General features: G+C 35.2%; 1 protein-coding gene across 1 annotated transcript; it reads right to left on the bottom strand.

The window, feature by feature from the left end:
* Positions 1-11,138: 11,138 nt before the first annotated feature.
* On the bottom strand, positions 11,139-13,357 carry LOC149834243 (aspartyl protease family protein At5g10770-like). Its single transcript, XM_090011290.1, has 2 exons — positions 13,155-13,357; positions 11,139-12,547 (listed from the first exon to the last, which is right to left on the bottom strand). Exons 1-2 carry the CDS (start codon positions 13,306-13,308, stop codon positions 11,496-11,498), a joined length of 1,206 nt encoding a protein of 401 aa, XP_089867416.1. The 5' UTR covers positions 13,309-13,357; the 3' UTR covers positions 11,139-11,495.
* Between the last annotated feature and the right edge of the window lie 3,627 nt (positions 13,358-16,984).

Below are 16,984 nucleotides of genomic sequence, written 5' to 3'. Positions count from 1 at the left end.
ATAAAACTTTTTCTTCAACCGCAATGGCATTCTACGATCGCACAACACTCCAGTTGCACTGAAGGAAGGACACAGTGACTGGCCAAAAAATTGAAAGAGGGGTTTCCCAAGTGGGAAAGGAAGAAGGGTCGAAAATGCCCTGCTTTGGGTTTTTTATTTTAAGTTTAAGGTATTTTATTGAAAAAATCATAGAGATCCACATATTTTTTGTTTTTTTTGTTAAAGACCTCTATTTTATTTCAGAAACAGAGTTTTATTTCTAATATTTTTCTGTCAAAGGTTCTAATTCTTAAAATTGTCAAAAATAGCGTTATTGCCTGGTGAATTTTTAGAAGCAAGTTCTTCACTTTTTTGAAATTACAAAAAGGTGGCTAAATCTTTTTGTTTAACTAAAAAATTACAAAAATAGTATTTTGTAGTTCTGTTTTGATATTTATTACTCAGAATCATTTTCTGCTTTCTAAAAACTAAAGAAAGGGATCTCTAGTTTATAAAATACTCCCTGTAGTGGTATTTTGATAGAAATTGCATGAGATTTGTATTGTTTTGATATTATCTATTGCATGCCTAAGACTAAAACAAAAATAATGACATTTGTTTAGATATTTGTGCAACTGTATTGAGAACAATTAGTTAACAAAATTATTTTGGTTTTAGTAAGATAATCAATATCGAACTAGAATATAATTGGTTGTAGGTATGACCCTGGTCAGATTTGGATTCATATATGTTATTAATCAGACCTGAAATAGTTAGTGAGATATATTATAATCAAATCCATATTATATTGTATGTGATACAATATAGGTCAATTTGATATTTTTGACAAGTTTAATTGATGGGTGCTTATATAAGATTAGGTAAATAAAAAACAAAATAATCATGGTTTTAGTAAGATAATCAATATCAAACTGAAATATAATTGGTTGTAGGTATGAATTTGGTCAGATTCGAATTCATATATGTTATTAGTCAGACCCGAAACAGTTATGAGATATATTATAATCAAATCCATATTATGTTGTATGTGATGCAACATAGGTCAATTTGATATTTTTGACAAGTTTAATTGATGGGTGCTTATATAAGATTATGTATGAAAAGTTTTTCTTTTATATCATGCTATGAAGATGAGATTGGTCTTGACTTGATTCTCATAATATTATTTTAAAAACATTATGGTGAGAATAAGAAACAAGATATAAGATTTTCAATGGCATTAAAAAGAAAACTTTCATATGCCTAAGTATCTTAAGCCAAAACAAGATGAATAAACTGATAAGATGTATTGTGGATATAACAAATATGAAACTGAGTTGGTTTTATGAATAACTTAGTTAATCATCAATTAAAATTGAATCACCTTATTGAGATTTGATTGATTGACTCATTTTAGATCAAATCATGCATTTTGGATTGAATTGTATATATATTGATCCAAAATTGGATACAATCACATTCATTAGATTTTATTAGTAACCAAATTGGATAAATCATGGGAAACTATTTGACATTATGTCATGATTGATCTTGCCTAATCAGATCTGATGAAATGCATTAGATCCATTTAGATAAGGTTGTGTGAAACTGAGTGAATTGATGACTCAATTTTGAACATGATAAATCTAATTTTGATAGTTAGTTCAAGGTTAGATCATATCAGATCTAGTGAACCTTGTTTGAATCTATTTACACCAAATTGGATTTATAGAGATGTGGTTGGACTTAGAAGATCATACTTATTTGAGTCATGCATCTCATACTGAATCGATTTGGATTCAGTATATTGGTTCAAACCTGATGGATTGTATGCTTAATCAGTTTGAATAAGGCCCAAATCATGCTTATTGTAATTGGATCAAAATTAGAGCAAGTCTACTTAGACTCATTTTGATGATTCAATCTAGATGAACCTTAATAGATTGCTTGAGGATATATGAACTGGGTCATATTCAATCAAATCAAATTAGATTTGAATAGACCTAGATGAGGCAGTTTGATCCAGTTGAAAGTTTTGGTCAAGACAGGACCAAATAGAGTCCAGTCAATGAGGATTAGATCTTCTTTGCTTGAACTAGTTATACTAGGTCAATCCCTATTAACCATACATATTGGTTGGATCAAATAAATGATAATTAATCTTGATTATAGTGGTTGACTCAAGTCAATGATAATTAATTTTGAATTAATGAGTTAGATCTCATGTGTTTGTCAATGTGATTTAAAAGCTAAAAATTTGGCTCAAACTCATGCAATATATGTTATGATCCAGTCAAGATATTTACCCACATGAGTAAGTTTGAAGATAGATCCGGATAATCATAATGAAAGTAAGAAATGTTTACTTATGTGCTTTGGATAGCTTTGGTCCAAATGTTATATTGGATCAAAAGAATATCATGTTGAATAAAGATCCATATTGATAGTATGAGATCTAGGATTTTTTTATGACATTGCATGTTTTGTTGGATATATTGTGTTGGTAATCTATTTTTTGTTTTAAGCATATTTATGTGTAAATTATGATTTAGATTATAGTCAAATCATGATAACCCATAATCAAACATATGAATGAACTTGATATATAATCAATTTGGATCTATAAAATTGCTTAACTATGTCCTTGTGTAAAGCATATTTTAATGTCTTGATAATAATATCTCAAGTTGATATAGATGTGTAAAATCCAAAATAACATAATAAGATTCAAAAATATCTTGAGCATTATAAATGATCCATGTTTTGGTGCAAAATTATTTGATGGGTCTGAATAATTGGGTGTTAGATATTTTCGGATTCATATATATATAATGAATTTGGACTATAATCAAATATTATATAACCATGGTTTTGCTTGAATTATTTAGCCTTGCATAAAGATTCAATTCTAACTTGATGATAACATCTCAAGTGAATTTTATAACCCATATGAATCCATTAGAATGAGTATGTTAATAACATGCATTTGGACTATATTCAAAATCCTATATAACCCATGATCGAATAAATATGTTTTATGTTTGGATATGGTATTATATCTATTTGATTTAGATAGTAATCATATGAATTTAGCTGATAGTCAAATTTTATATGATCTATAGTTGTTTTGAAATAAATATGATATCTATCTTGTTTGGTTAGATAAAAATATCTCAAGTCGGATTTGGATATGAATTGAATTCAATAAACTTGCTCTTAGATCTATATATGAATATAAACTAATATTTTAAAGGTTAATGTGATTTTTTTTATGAGGCATAAAATGGGTTTATAGCCTTTGATACAATCAGAGTGATGGGATAGACAAAAAACTCTCATATGGTTTGGATCTAATTCATATCAAATTGGTTTTGATTTGAGGACTTGTGTTTTATCTTGAGAAATAATATATATGTTTGACATGTGATGTTTTGCATTCATAAATTAATATGCATGAAAAAAGTGAGTAAAATTTAGTTTTGCTTCTTCATGTTAATATTTGTTTAGAAATGATGATAAATAATTATCATGTATTAAGCATCTTAAATGATTTAAAAGCTAATTGAATGTCATAAGGCTAATGCATAGTGTGTTACATGGATTTGGTAGTCCAATTCATGATGACTTGGATTAAGTGATCAGGAAGTAATAGGCTTGATTAGAACATATTTTATAAATATACGATAAATAAAAGTATATGTTTGGAAATGCACACAATGTTGATTTTCTTTGATGTTTTAAATGGTGTGCATGGATAGTAGGAGTTTGGTCTACCACTAAAAAAAAGGTATGTGTATTTGTCATGGATTCATGCAAGTGATGAATGTTCTTCACTAATGTACATATAACTGTTATCTATAAATCAGGGTATATTATACTAATTTAGTATTAGACTATGCACAATGTTGGCATAAGATGTCCTATGGTCATGAGAAAGTCACAAGAGATCCCAGTTGACCAATTTATATATGTGCTTTATGAAGAATTGATTATATGAGATAAGATAACGTTATTCATATGTGATGTATGAGCAAAAGGATGCTAGAACTTTACCATGGTGGTACTCTAAATAAAAGTATATGTTTGTTTGCTTTATTAAGATGTATAAGTTTAATGCATTATTTATACTAAGGGTTGTAATAAAAGAATGATTGAAAAATTCTCTATATTTATGTGAGATAGACATGACTTAAACCATGATGGTGATATGCTAGCAAAAGGCCTCATGATGCCATGAAAATTTATAATGTATGTGAATAAGTCTCAATCATTAATATGCATGTTAACATGAAAACTCATATATCTTGAAGATAGTTATTTCAAAATATTATAAAAAAATGTTTGATGCATAGGATGACAAGTTTGAGATGAATATAAAATTTTACTTGTCCATGAGAGGTACATTGATGTTGATTAGTGTAACAACTAATATCATAAATAATTTTATGGCATATAAGTTATGTCTCATAATTAGATAATTAACTATTTATTTTGTGCATGTTATAAAAATAAAAAATGATAGTAGTAGATTATTTACCTCCATGTCATATGAAAGTTGATTAAGATTAAAAGCAAATGACTTTTAAGGCATGTAAGTCGGAGAAAACTTTAATATTTATAAATAAAAGTCCTGCGAGGAACATATGAAAAATCCATAGAATGCGTGACTAACATATAAGCAATAAAATTCCTATGAGGTATGTATTAAAAAATCCACAGAATGCGTGACTAATTTACATGTAACATAAGTGTACCAATGCAAAACCCAAAAGTAAGAGTAAGCTTGGTGGTACAAAATTGCTCCTTATGGCCAAGTTGGAGATATTGGGATATATGGCTATAAGGTAACCATTGGGAATGATCACCTTAAATGGTTATATGTCTCCTGAAAAATAACTATTAATCCAAAGGTTGTTACCCTTCAAGTTGAATAGGCATTTCTCCTTTGGGCACACCCCGATCCAGACCTTTTTAATGGATACAAAAATGTGCTTAAAGGTCAGTTTTCATAAAGATGAGAATATAGTTGAGAATACAGACATTCTCAAGTATTCTGGAGAATAAAAAAATATAAAATAATCAAAGGACTAGAGGTTATGATTTAAAGCTAGTGCCCTTGGCGATTTACAGTGTAACAATGTATGCCTTTCAATCTCTATTTCACTACTTTTACCTATGCATGCAAAGTCTAATAATTCAGACCCAATTGCCTAACCACACCTCTTTTTTGCTTGTATCTATAAAAAACAAAGTGAAAAAACATCTTAATGTCATATTCAGGGGTGTCTCATTGCAATGCTTTCGTTTAGGGTTGTAAACGGGTCAGATCTGGATGGATTGTGGTTGATTCATATCCAAATCCAAATAATGAAAAAAAACTCTTAGTTTGAACCAAAGATACATTCCATTGTCTCTATGAGAAAACTTTAGAATTGATTCATTTTTTTCTGTGTATTAAAGATAAGTTATCTCTTTGATGCTCTTTCTAACGCAATTGAACCCATGAATGACCAAAGGGATGTTGTGTAAAAGAGTTTCTTTCTTCTTTTTTTTTGAATGAAAAAAAATTAATTTTTATTTATAGGAAGAATTATAGCACACATAGAGGAAGTAATGAGGTATCACTCCTCGTAGATAAACAATACAGAAAAAGCATCCCCCAACAAACAATTCAAAGTTTCACTATGCTAATATTTAGCTAGGGTGATGTCTAGTAAGGGTAGTCACCATTTTTTTAGATGGTGACTGCCCAAGCCAGGTGGAGTCCAAAAAACTTGTAACTCCCCATGTTTCCTAAATGGATGGAGTCTTTCCTGTCAAAATACTTCTACTAACACAAAATCCTTATTGTGCCTCTCTTATTTCTCCCTTCTATGCTTTATGGAAGACCTCAGAGTGTTGGTTGATGAGTAAAAGGCAACCTCTCTCTCTGCACACGCAGAGACCCTTCTTGCCAAAAACTTATGTCCCATGGCAAAGACAACTTTCGATCGTCAGAAGCTTTTGTCCCTACTGGGTCCATCACTTGAGTTTTATTTTATTTTTCAGTTTTGTACAATGAACTATGTGATGTTGCAACTCAAGAAGTTATGCATCTTTGGGTTTTTTTGTTATTTTTGTGTGATTTTTATTGCCATGTTTCTATAAAATTTAGGGCTTGTCATATTGGTAAAATAAATACAATATTAGAAAAATGAAAATCGTGGAATCTTATTGTTTCTCCTTTATATGCCTCCATTGATTTAGAAGTTGAATTTGCTTTAGTGTTTGTTCTTTTTATTTACTCTCAAAAGAGGAATAAGTAAAATCATGAAATTTGTTTGTTTCTCCTTTATATGCCTCCATTGATTTAGAAGAGTTTGCTTTAGTGTGTGTTCTTTGGATTTACTCTAAAAGAGGAGAACAGTGAAAGTAGAGATTTGCTATATGATGTTTGACAAAAAATCAAAATATCCTACACCAAATGCAATAGTTGGTCTCTCTCTGTCCATTATTTTAGCTAATGAACATATATGTGCTTTGCAAGTCGAGACAAAAATCCTTTCCTGATAGAGATTATGCAGAGATAGAAAAACTTTGTAAAAATCATATCTTTAAGGTTGATTCCTCATAGTTTGGATATGGAAGAACACAGGGTTAAAATCTTGAAAGTTGATTCTTCATGGTTTAAAAATAAAAAAACAGAAAAGTTGCTCCTGAATCTATGATTTTCTAGAACTTGTTTTGTCAAATAACAAAAATAGCATGTATTACAAAATTTTTAGCTCTCTGTTTGAGTCAAATTTAAGTCTGGGTTTTTTATGAGCTTGAATCAATTATATCAAACCATCTATTATAAAAATCCTAGCATTTATTTTGTTCTGTATGGTTTATGATTGATTTTACATAAAACAGAATTAGACAAGATTATTCTATAAATAGAAAACAGTCTATGTTTATGAAAATTTTAATTCATGTTCTATAATAAGATAAATTCTAGTTTTTTGTCAGTATGCATGTAACATATATGATTTTTTTTTGTGAAAATATCATAGCCTAACTCCTTCTAGCTGATTTATGGTAAAATTTATAATGGTTGGTAAATTCTGCATTAACAATCCCAAAATTGGCAAATTGTGTTTGAATACATGTCATAGTTCTAAAAGTGAACCAAATGAAGATAACATGGTTTAAGAAGTGAATGGGCTTATTGAGGCAATGTGATTGTGTCATCACTTGGGAACATCTTTTGAATGCTATGATGTAAATTTTTGTTATGTACAACATGATGTTATAATTATGCAACATAATGTTATAATATATTATGATGTGCTATAAGATATAAAAAACATTTATGCATATATGGATGCTTACAAACGTGTTTGTAGTTTAAAAAAACTAATGTGGTGTCATAAGTGCATAAATATGTTGTGTGGCATGTGATGATAATGTGCTATAAGGCATGAAAAATATGCATGCTTATGGGATCACTCATAAACAAGCAATTTTTTTGAAAAGAACCAATGGGGTGCTGAAAGTGCACCAAGATATGAAAAAAATATACATGTTCACATAACATAATGAATACCTGACTTGTTTAAAGGCACTAGGGTGTATGGATGCTCGACTGATTTAAAGGCACCAAAGTATACTGAACAGGTTATCAACATGAATGAGCAAATAAAAATGAATTATTATTATGAATGGGTAGTATGATGCTCATGTCATAAAAGATAATGTAAAAAACTACCATGAAGGGGTACTTGGGCTATTGAGCCATAGAGTGTTGAATGATAAATAGCACATGTGATGAAATACAACAAATCCTTTAATAAAAATACCTAATAACCCATTCAGACTCGAGCTTACCTTGGACAGAGTAGGTGATACAAAACTTCATTGGACTATTATGTTTGTTTTGTAAGAGCTAGGCATCTCACTTGGTTCCCAATTCTTATAGTTAGGGAGTCAGATTACCAATGTGTCATAGGTGGTAGGTCTATGTCTTTTGCAAAAGTTTAAGATGTATCCTGATTTTTCAGTGGCCTCTAGGATGATATATCTTAATCACGGACCTCATTGGATCTATTTCAGGTTGTTACCTGGGTTATTAAAATACATAGCATAATAAATTCCTAAGTGATCTCATCTGACTTGACGACAGTAGCTGAAGAGTACCCACGAGAGAGTAAGAAAGAAAAACATAAGCCTTATACTCAAGCATATTTATTTTATAGAAACTTGTATTGAAAATATACCCTATTAATGCAAATATTGAATCATGGATATGTTTATGTTTTGTAACATGCTGCATGGATTTGCCATAATTATCCAATTAAACGTAAGGATTTAATTATTATAGTTTGTCATTGGAATGTATTATGATATGATATTGCATTATACATATTATATAAGAATATATGTGTTCATATATACTTATTTATATACATATATGCATTGTAATCATGTTTCTACTGAGACTTGATGAGTCTGACCCTTACATCATACACATTCGGGTAACGAGTATGGAGCTGGAATGATGGTGGAATGTTATGGGTGGTGCCACCCAAATATCTAGATCTGATATTTGTGTTGGAAATAATTTATGATTTATTAAGACTTGTTATTGTTATTAGTCATATTTTCAAGCATTTCAATTAATTCATGAATGATATTGGCTTATTTTTATCTTGGATTCCGAATCTCTGATTTGGATCAATTCACAATTTGTTTATAGACTCAAGTTCAATATGAGAATTGGATTCAATCTCATGCTGAATTTAAATATCTGTAACATGTCTAAAATTCTAACCAAAACTAAACTAAATGTTTTTTGATGTATTTTTGTTTTCTTGATAAAGGGTTTTTGCTCTTGGTTGTCCCCTTCGTGAACTTAATTCTAGTGGGCTAATATATGCTAGTACTTGCACATAAACGGGCTCTCTAGTGCTTAGTCGGGTTAGAGTATTATCATGGATAAGTTATTGCATTAAAAAATTTGCTTTATTTTTTTGTTAAAACTTTAGGGCATTACATAGTCAGAATAGTGAGTTTTAATAGGTTTAGGGAGAAAAATCAGTTCTCCCAAACAGTGCAACAAAAAAAATCTCAAAATCAAAAGGATGATTCCATACGCCCAAAACTAGGTTCAGACAAAATTTCAAGGGCAAACAACACATAGTTTTTAGTTGCGGAAAATATTTAGGCTTGACAGAGACATAATGGGTATAATACAGACAAACCCAAATTGTAAAATTAATTTCTCTGTGCTGGAAACTCAATAAATCGTGGATTTCAGAAAGATGGTTAATGACACATTAAAAAATATTGGGTCCAAAAATTATATCTAGATTCCTAACAGTTTGGGTTGGGGGATTTTTTGAAGGTCTGACAGGATTTAGGTAGGCTGAACTGGGTTACAATGGTTCACACTCGGTTTGGGATAAGGCAATGAACTTGGCTAACTTTCTTGGACCAGGGTGACTCAGAGGGGTCTTCTACATAGGGTCGGATTGGTTGATTGGGGTCGAATTCACCAAAGGTCAGCTCAGGATGGTGTAGACAGTCGGGGCTTGGGTTAGCATGTGTAGGGTTGAGTGGGACCTTGGGCAGCAACCAAAGCTCTAACTTAGTGGACTCGACCTACAAGAGGTCTTATTCACCAAAGTGAGAGAGTGAGAGGGACAAGCCCTTGAGAGAGATAAAGAGAGATAGTCATCTTTTAGAGAGAGGTGTGAGAGGAAAAAAGGTTCAACTTGATTTTTATTCATTTGCTTCATTTGGAAGAGGGCGAAGCAAGGCCTCTATATATAGGCTTAAAGGTCCTTATAAGTTCTAAGCACATAAATACAGAAAATATTAAAGATTCTACTAAGATTGGAAAAAACACATTTGGCCCAATTTTGCTTGGCTATTTCTGGAGTCATGGCCTTCAAAATTAGCCATCCTTTTCTCTATTCTTAGACTTCTCCACACTTAGAGATCTCCAGAAATAGGCCTAGTCTAAGTTTAACTTCCTCCACTTTTAGTATCACCATAAATAGGATTCTCTGGAAATAACTTAGACCAAAATTAGGATCTTCAGAATTAGCTTGCTCTACTTTTAGGTTCTTCAAATTTAGACCAAGCCAGAAATAGGGTTCTCCAATTTTAGCCTAGGCCAGAAATAACGAAGGACTCCCCCGGGATGGCCACCACTAGCCACCAACTCTTTGTTGAATGGGTTTCAAATCTGGATTAACGTGATATGTATCACCAGTTAGAGTCAATATGAGCTTAAACCTAGCTAAAGTGCTTCCCAATTCGAGTTTATACGAGCTTAGACCTAACCATATATAGTACTTCTCAGTTCGAGTCAAGAGGCTATTCAAGGTGATCTGTGTCAAGTTACTCGCTCTCACACAGTACAAGACACAACCTAACCCTCGCGGGTAGGCGAAAGCTCAACTATATCATGAGAGCGATGTTGCATGAATACTCATTGCACTAAGAATTTAATCCTAAGTGTAACAACTATCACTTTAAAGATAGTGTGTCTAACGTGTACCTTGAACTGTACCTAGTTTAAGCTCATTTGCCATATTCACTGAGTTATTTTCACAACACAAGATCCAACCCATCCAAAGGTTGTTAGTGCCGAACCATAAATAAACGCGTTATTTATGTTTTTATGGGTTATTTTTCATGAAAAAATAGTGTGGTTTTTTTTTACTTATATTTTCTTATCAAAAATCATTTTTTATTGCCGAGATTTTGCCTTAAAACATGAGATTTAAAAAAAAAAAAATTCTAGTAAGTTTTTGGCTGCCGATATTTTTTCCGTTTTATACTTTTTGTCACTATGGCTGACACCACTCTAACACGTATGAACATTATTCCAATGTTTTAATAGTTTTTAGTGTTTTTTTTTTATCAACATCTCAACATAACTTAACCCATCTGTTAGATTGGATGATAAAAACTTAGACAAAGGGGTTCTGTTCAGATACTGAAACATGGTTCAAAGTACGAACATTTGCCCAAACCAAAATTAATTAGCACAACAGTAGGCACCAGAATTCTGTGGACACTGTCTCTATGACAGAGATCTTGATCAGTTGGTTCGGTCTTCGATCATCTTGACTCTCAATTGGTCCTCTGAACGGCCTTAAAATTGATTGCAAGTAGCAACATCTATCAAGTAGAAAAGTGGACACTTTGGTCTTATTTATTTATTGCAGCATTGCATTACATTTTGCACCATACATTTATCTCCAACAAAGGAAGAAGAAGGAATGACACAGATCCGCGAAATTCAATTGCAGGCTCCTGGTCTGAACCCAATCTTTGCATTGGGGATGTCATGCACTACCAGAGTCTTTCTCTGCTGCCAATTGCCTATGATGGCCGTGTCGAGCCCACTATTGGTAGCAAAGGCCAAGCAGAACTTGGAGCTCGACACAGGAATGAAGATGTGGGTCGGGTCCAGGACCAAGTCTGTGCCTCCCTGGAAATGGAATGCAATCCTAGGGACCTCAATTGATATGTAATTGGAGAGGTCATAGCAGGTACCGAAGATATATACTAATTGGCTGGCCCATTGGATATTTGGTCATCTTGCTACGGAAAGCAGAACTTAGTGCACTGTAAGCAGTTGGTGGCAGACGGGTGATCACAGTCCCAGAGTCTATGATGGTCCCTGGGCTTGCTAATACAGAAGAAGAAACAGGCAGTAGCTGCCCACCTACAGTTATCCCAGTGACAGAAACATAGTAGAAGGGTTTAGCAGTACTGGGTAGCAGTGGTGTGAACTGCGCGGAGGCATAGGACGGATCGGGTCCGAAGGACAAGGATCCGGGTGAACCTGGTGTCGGCAAACAGTAGGCAAATATGCCACCGTACTTGTTGGTGGCTTGAGATATGACCGAGAGCTTGCTCCGTCCTAGTCCGAGCAATCCCCCAATCATCCCGAACAACCCGCTGTTATTATGACCACACCCGAAGGCAAACCCAGGGAGTACGTCGTTCGGGGTCAGGGTTAATGTGTCTTGGCTGAGGAGCCCAATGGTGAACGATCTGTCTCCATAACCCACACCATAGATGCAATGGCCGGAAGCCGAGCATGCGATCTGCCCATCAGTCTTGACCTCTGAGCATTCGGGTGCAGTGCAAGATATGGTTTTGTAGGTGGAAGAGGCAGAGGGAGCGAACCTAGGCCCCGGATGCGGGTAGCACGAGAGTGCGCAAGGGTCGCACTGGACCCAGCTGAGGTCGCTGCCCGTGTCAATGCCTAGGTTGAAGTCTTTCTTGGGTGTGCCTAGGCCTACACTCACAATAAAGTTTCCATAGCCTACTGAGATGCCTGAGTAAGCTGGGAGATCTGTTGTGGCATCAGTGTGAAAGAGGTCCTGTAGTTGTTTATTGTGTGATGATGAAGAAGAAGATATCCTTGAATTGATCCAGTCCACCCGGGAATGGTCTTGCTGGAGGATCTCCTTGAAAGCCTGCTCGTCGTTGAACGTCAATCCCGCCTTTGTGTGCAAGGGGGAGCAAGGCCCATGCAGATCGAATAGTTTCAAGTTTGAGTTCCCTTGCTCACCATTTTGGAGACCTGCATGTGAAGATTAATGAATGAGCTAGTGGTTTCAAAGTTGGACATAAAAGGTCTTAAAGACGTTTTTCAAGTCCGCCATCAGATCTCAAGGCTCAATTTTGGAAGTGGAAAGCACTAAGTTGGAACGTCTTAGGTGCAGAGGGAATTAATTACCTATGCCTAGAAATAAGAACACAACCAGTGCTGCTGAGCTCGCACTCACTTAACAGACAAAAGCTAAGGAACCTGATGAGTCGAGATACTGGGCGCCAGACTTGGTAAGCTAAATCAACAACCAAAATTTAGTGTCTGAACTCACCCTTGGAGTAATCCTTTGTGTATATATACCTGAGCCCAACTGAGCTTGTCCTAACTGATTTGTCTTTGTGGTAGATAGAATTTAGAATGAGACCCTTGCTCGAAGGAATGATCATGTAAAAAAAAAAACTGGAACAGAGGTAAATTTGTGGTTGCATGGTCTAAGACTGATTGATACAGCAATTAAGAGATTCCATACGGTAGTCTCAAATTTTCCTCTAGTTAGATCGTTTGTTAAAGAAAAATTTTACAGTAAATTTGTGTTGAACAAAGTACAAGTTGGAGCTTATGAAGGGAGATGATTCACCTTTTCCTGTATTACATCGGCGCGGCATAGTCAGCGCGTCAACTGCAAGAGTCTGAAAGTGCTGGTTCAGGTATCCTGCACTGGTGAATGGGAAGGACACAAGACAGAGGAAGACAGAGAAGAAGGTGAGAGTGAAGGGTGAGGCCATTGCCATAATTGAGAGTTTTTTTTGTGGCCTACCTTCTTTTCTCCTGAGATGAGACAGGCTTGTGAAATCTCATCAAGGGTGCTCAATCAATTTATACACAATGTGTGCTCCTGTAGCCAAGTTGGATCCACCCATATTCTTTTTTCTTTTTTCATATGTTCTAAGCTAGCCATACGCGCAATTAATGAAAGCCACAAGTAATTAACGATGATTGAGACAAATGTGCGTGTTTTACACGGGGCTCTTTTTCCTTTTATTTTTTTATTATGAAAAAATAAATGAAATGTATATTTTTAGAAAAAAAAATTACTGATATTTTTTTCTAACATATGATAATATGAAGGATCCTAGCCGTCCAACTGAACCATTTGGGTGGCTAGGATCAGTCCACATGCTGGTGAGAATGTGGACCAATCCAAGTCGCTGTTTGAATTACTAGGATTTAATGTACGTTAATGGGGCGTCTGATTCTCTGTTCCTCGCCTGTCTGTGGGACGCCCAGCATGCAAGCCCTGCACGCCCACTCAAACGCTGCATGGAGACAGGAAAATGGTGTCCGCCGCTGTTCTGCCATCACCCCCCCCCCCCCCCCCTCCCACAGAATAGGGAGGACAAACAGCGCATGTGATTTTTTTTAAGGCACTGGACAGGGCGGGACAGTGCAGGACAGGACGCCCTGTTGCGTCCACACACATCCGTGAATCAAACAAGTCAAATTTTCTTTAATAAACAAGTAAAAATAGATATTACATGCACACTTGGTGTCCACCGCTCTCTCCTATGGCTACTGTTGCAAACGGGTCAGATTCAGGATGAGGCTTTTTTCTGATACGAAATCTGAACTGTTTGCATCCCTACCTATGGACAACCTTAACCAGAAAAGACGGGATAAATGAACATATATGCATTGAATTAGAGGTTGTGTTATGGTTGTCTCCATGCTCTCATACTCTTTGCTGTTTGGGAGCAGTGGTGTTGCTGAAACAATGCATTAGGACTTGACTGGTGTTGGCAGGCCCAACACCGCATTTCAAGACCTTTCATGAGAGGATGTTTTTGGCAATTTTATCTCTCAACACCACACATTAGTAAAACGATATTTTGACTAATACTAAAACCGTGTTTCTATCCCATTGCAAGGCTCCCAAACATAGCCTTAGTGTTTTTAGAGAGAGAGGATTAGGTCAGTGGTTAGCATCCAACGAATACTTTATGATTGTAAATCTTAGGTAGGGAAAGTATGTTACGCGCAAGTGAACGGACAAGAAAATTAAGTATGATGGCTACGGAGTCAAGTCTTGATCTGCTAACCAATACTTGAAGTTGATGTGGACAAGGAAGTCTTCCACGCATTTGGCTTCAGTGCAACTAGCTAGAAAAGAGATCGATCTTTCTTTTCATGGAAGACTTTGAGAAGCAAGTGCCATATTTTTGAGATGGGTAGGTGTGAAATTGATACATGTTAAATGGGTTTTTCTGCCCTTTATTTTTTAAGCAGTTCTGACCATATAAATGTGTTGGGCATGGTCTATTTACTAGGAAACTGCACCTGAATGATGTGTTCTGGATGAAAAAGAATGATATTTGGAGCCTCAAAATTTTATAAACATTTTGGACCATTGATTTTTTTAACCTTATTAAAACTCACCCATGTATCGGAATCGAACGCTTCACGAGCTGATCCCTATAAAATCAAGTATATAGATCACATCTGTACCATCAGAATTTAAAAATAAAACAAAAACTCTGAAAAACTTATTTAGCATATCATTTCGCATCTACCCATTACTCTATCTATATTTACTTATTTATAATGGATGGCCAAAATGTCTGACGCACACGCATCTGAAGTAGGGGTGGCAATCGGGTCGGATTGGCGGGTTGGCGTGTCAGCATACCTCAACCCGAACCCGACCCGTTTATTAAACGGGTCGGCTGTGGCAAACACTAACCCGACCCATTTAATAAACGGGTAACCCGACATGACCTACCAACATGTTTAATAACAGGAAAACGGGTTGGCGGGTTGACCCGCCCGCCTAACCCGTTTATTAAACGGGTCAGCCGGGTTGGCATACCCCCAACCCGAACCCGACCCGTTTAATAAACGGGTTAGGCGGGTCGACTCGTTTATTAAACGGGTTGGCTTAAGCCCAACCCGAACCCACCTAAGAGGCGGGTTGGCGGGTCTGGTTGGTGGGTCGTGTCAGGTTTTGCCACCCCTAATCTGAAGTCAATTTAAGTGAATTAGCGTGATCGTGACCACTGAAGGTCCTTTTTAAAACAAACGTGCACATGCCACTGATTGTGCGCGTCCGAGTAACATCGAACAACTTATCCTCTAACATATGATAATACTAAGGATCCTATGTTGATCCTTGCTGTCCAACTGATCCATCTGGGTGGCTAGGATCAGTCCACATGCTGGTGACAATGTGGACTAATCTTAGCCATTGTTTTAATGACTAGGATTGAATGTATGCTGATCCCATCATATGTCCAATTAAGTGTACATTAAAGAGACGTTTGATTCTCCATTTTTTGCTGTCTTGGGATGCCCAGCGTGCATGCCCCATGCACATTTGTACGTCCATGCAAATGCCGCAGCCCCCCCCCCCCCATGGAACAGGGAGGACATGTGAAGTATCATATGAGCATACACATTGTTTATAACACTGATTTGAAGGGATATGATCACATACCTGTTCCTGTCATTGCGCTGATGTGAGAGACAAACTATCTCCTCAACCGAACTGCCACTACAAGAAACATGTGGATTAGCGACGATCATAATCCGTCATTAATCCATCACAAATCCATCGTTGAACAGTTTAGCGATGAACTAACGACGGATTAGCGATGGATAACTTTTATCATAATTTTCTAGTCGCTAATTAGCGACGAAATATATCTGTTGCTACTTCCATTGCTAATTTACGATAGATTGGCGAATGGCATGATCTGTCAATAGGTTGTCGCTAATCCGTAGAGATTTGATTTTGCGGCAGATACACATCCGTCGCTAATTTTGTCGCTATTATAGCGACGGATTTATGACGGATTACAATCCATCGCAAAACATCGACCGATTCAGTTTTACGACAGATAAATATTTGTTCCTAATCTGTCGCTAAATTGGAGGTTGATACTAATTAGCGACGGATATTATCTGTCGCTAATCCATCGCAAAAAAAATTTGTTTGAAATATAAATATCAAGAAAAAAATTCTCGTTATACAATTTATATATCTTGTATATAAAAAATAAAGTACACATACAAAATATAAATACAAAGCAGTTGAAACAAATTTAACACAAGATACAAGGTGAAAAAATTTATCGATCCACTATAATCCTTGTCAAGTTCTAATTATTTACAAGTGAACATATACAAAGAGTTTCTTTTGAAACAACAAGAAGGTGCAACAAATTCAACATATGAATCTAATCATCGCCAAGACTCTGAGCATCATCATCTTCATTGTCTCGATTTGCCCCTTCATCCATGCCTCCATCAGCTCATCTACGTTGATTATCTTCAACATCCTACAAGATAACCGAAAGGTTAGTATTGATAAACAAAATATAATGAAATAAATTATATGCAATGCACCTAATCTAAGGCAATCAAAGTAATATGAATGAATTACACATAGACTAGCTAGCAATAAAGTAAAGGACA

The sequence above is a fragment of the Nuphar pumila genome, chromosome 6 (assembly GCF_984573655.1).
Source record: "Nuphar pumila chromosome 6, dmNupPumi1.hap1.1, whole genome shotgun sequence".
In the NCBI taxonomy this organism is placed as follows: Eukaryota; Viridiplantae; Streptophyta; class Magnoliopsida; order Nymphaeales; family Nymphaeaceae; genus Nuphar; species Nuphar pumila.
Note: the sequence above shows the minus strand (reverse complement) of the source record. Positions and strands in the feature narration are given on the sequence as shown.

Excerpts from the sequence above, each read along its gene's own strand:
- LOC149834243 (XM_090011290.1), bottom strand. The coding sequence starts at position 13,308 with ATGGCAATGGCCTCACCCTTCACTCTCACCTTCTTCTCTGTCTTCCTC. Across the intron at positions 12,548-13,154 it reads CCGATGTAATACAGGAAAAG|GTCTCCAAAATGGTGAGCAA; the intron begins GTGAATCATCTC and ends CTTCACATGCAG.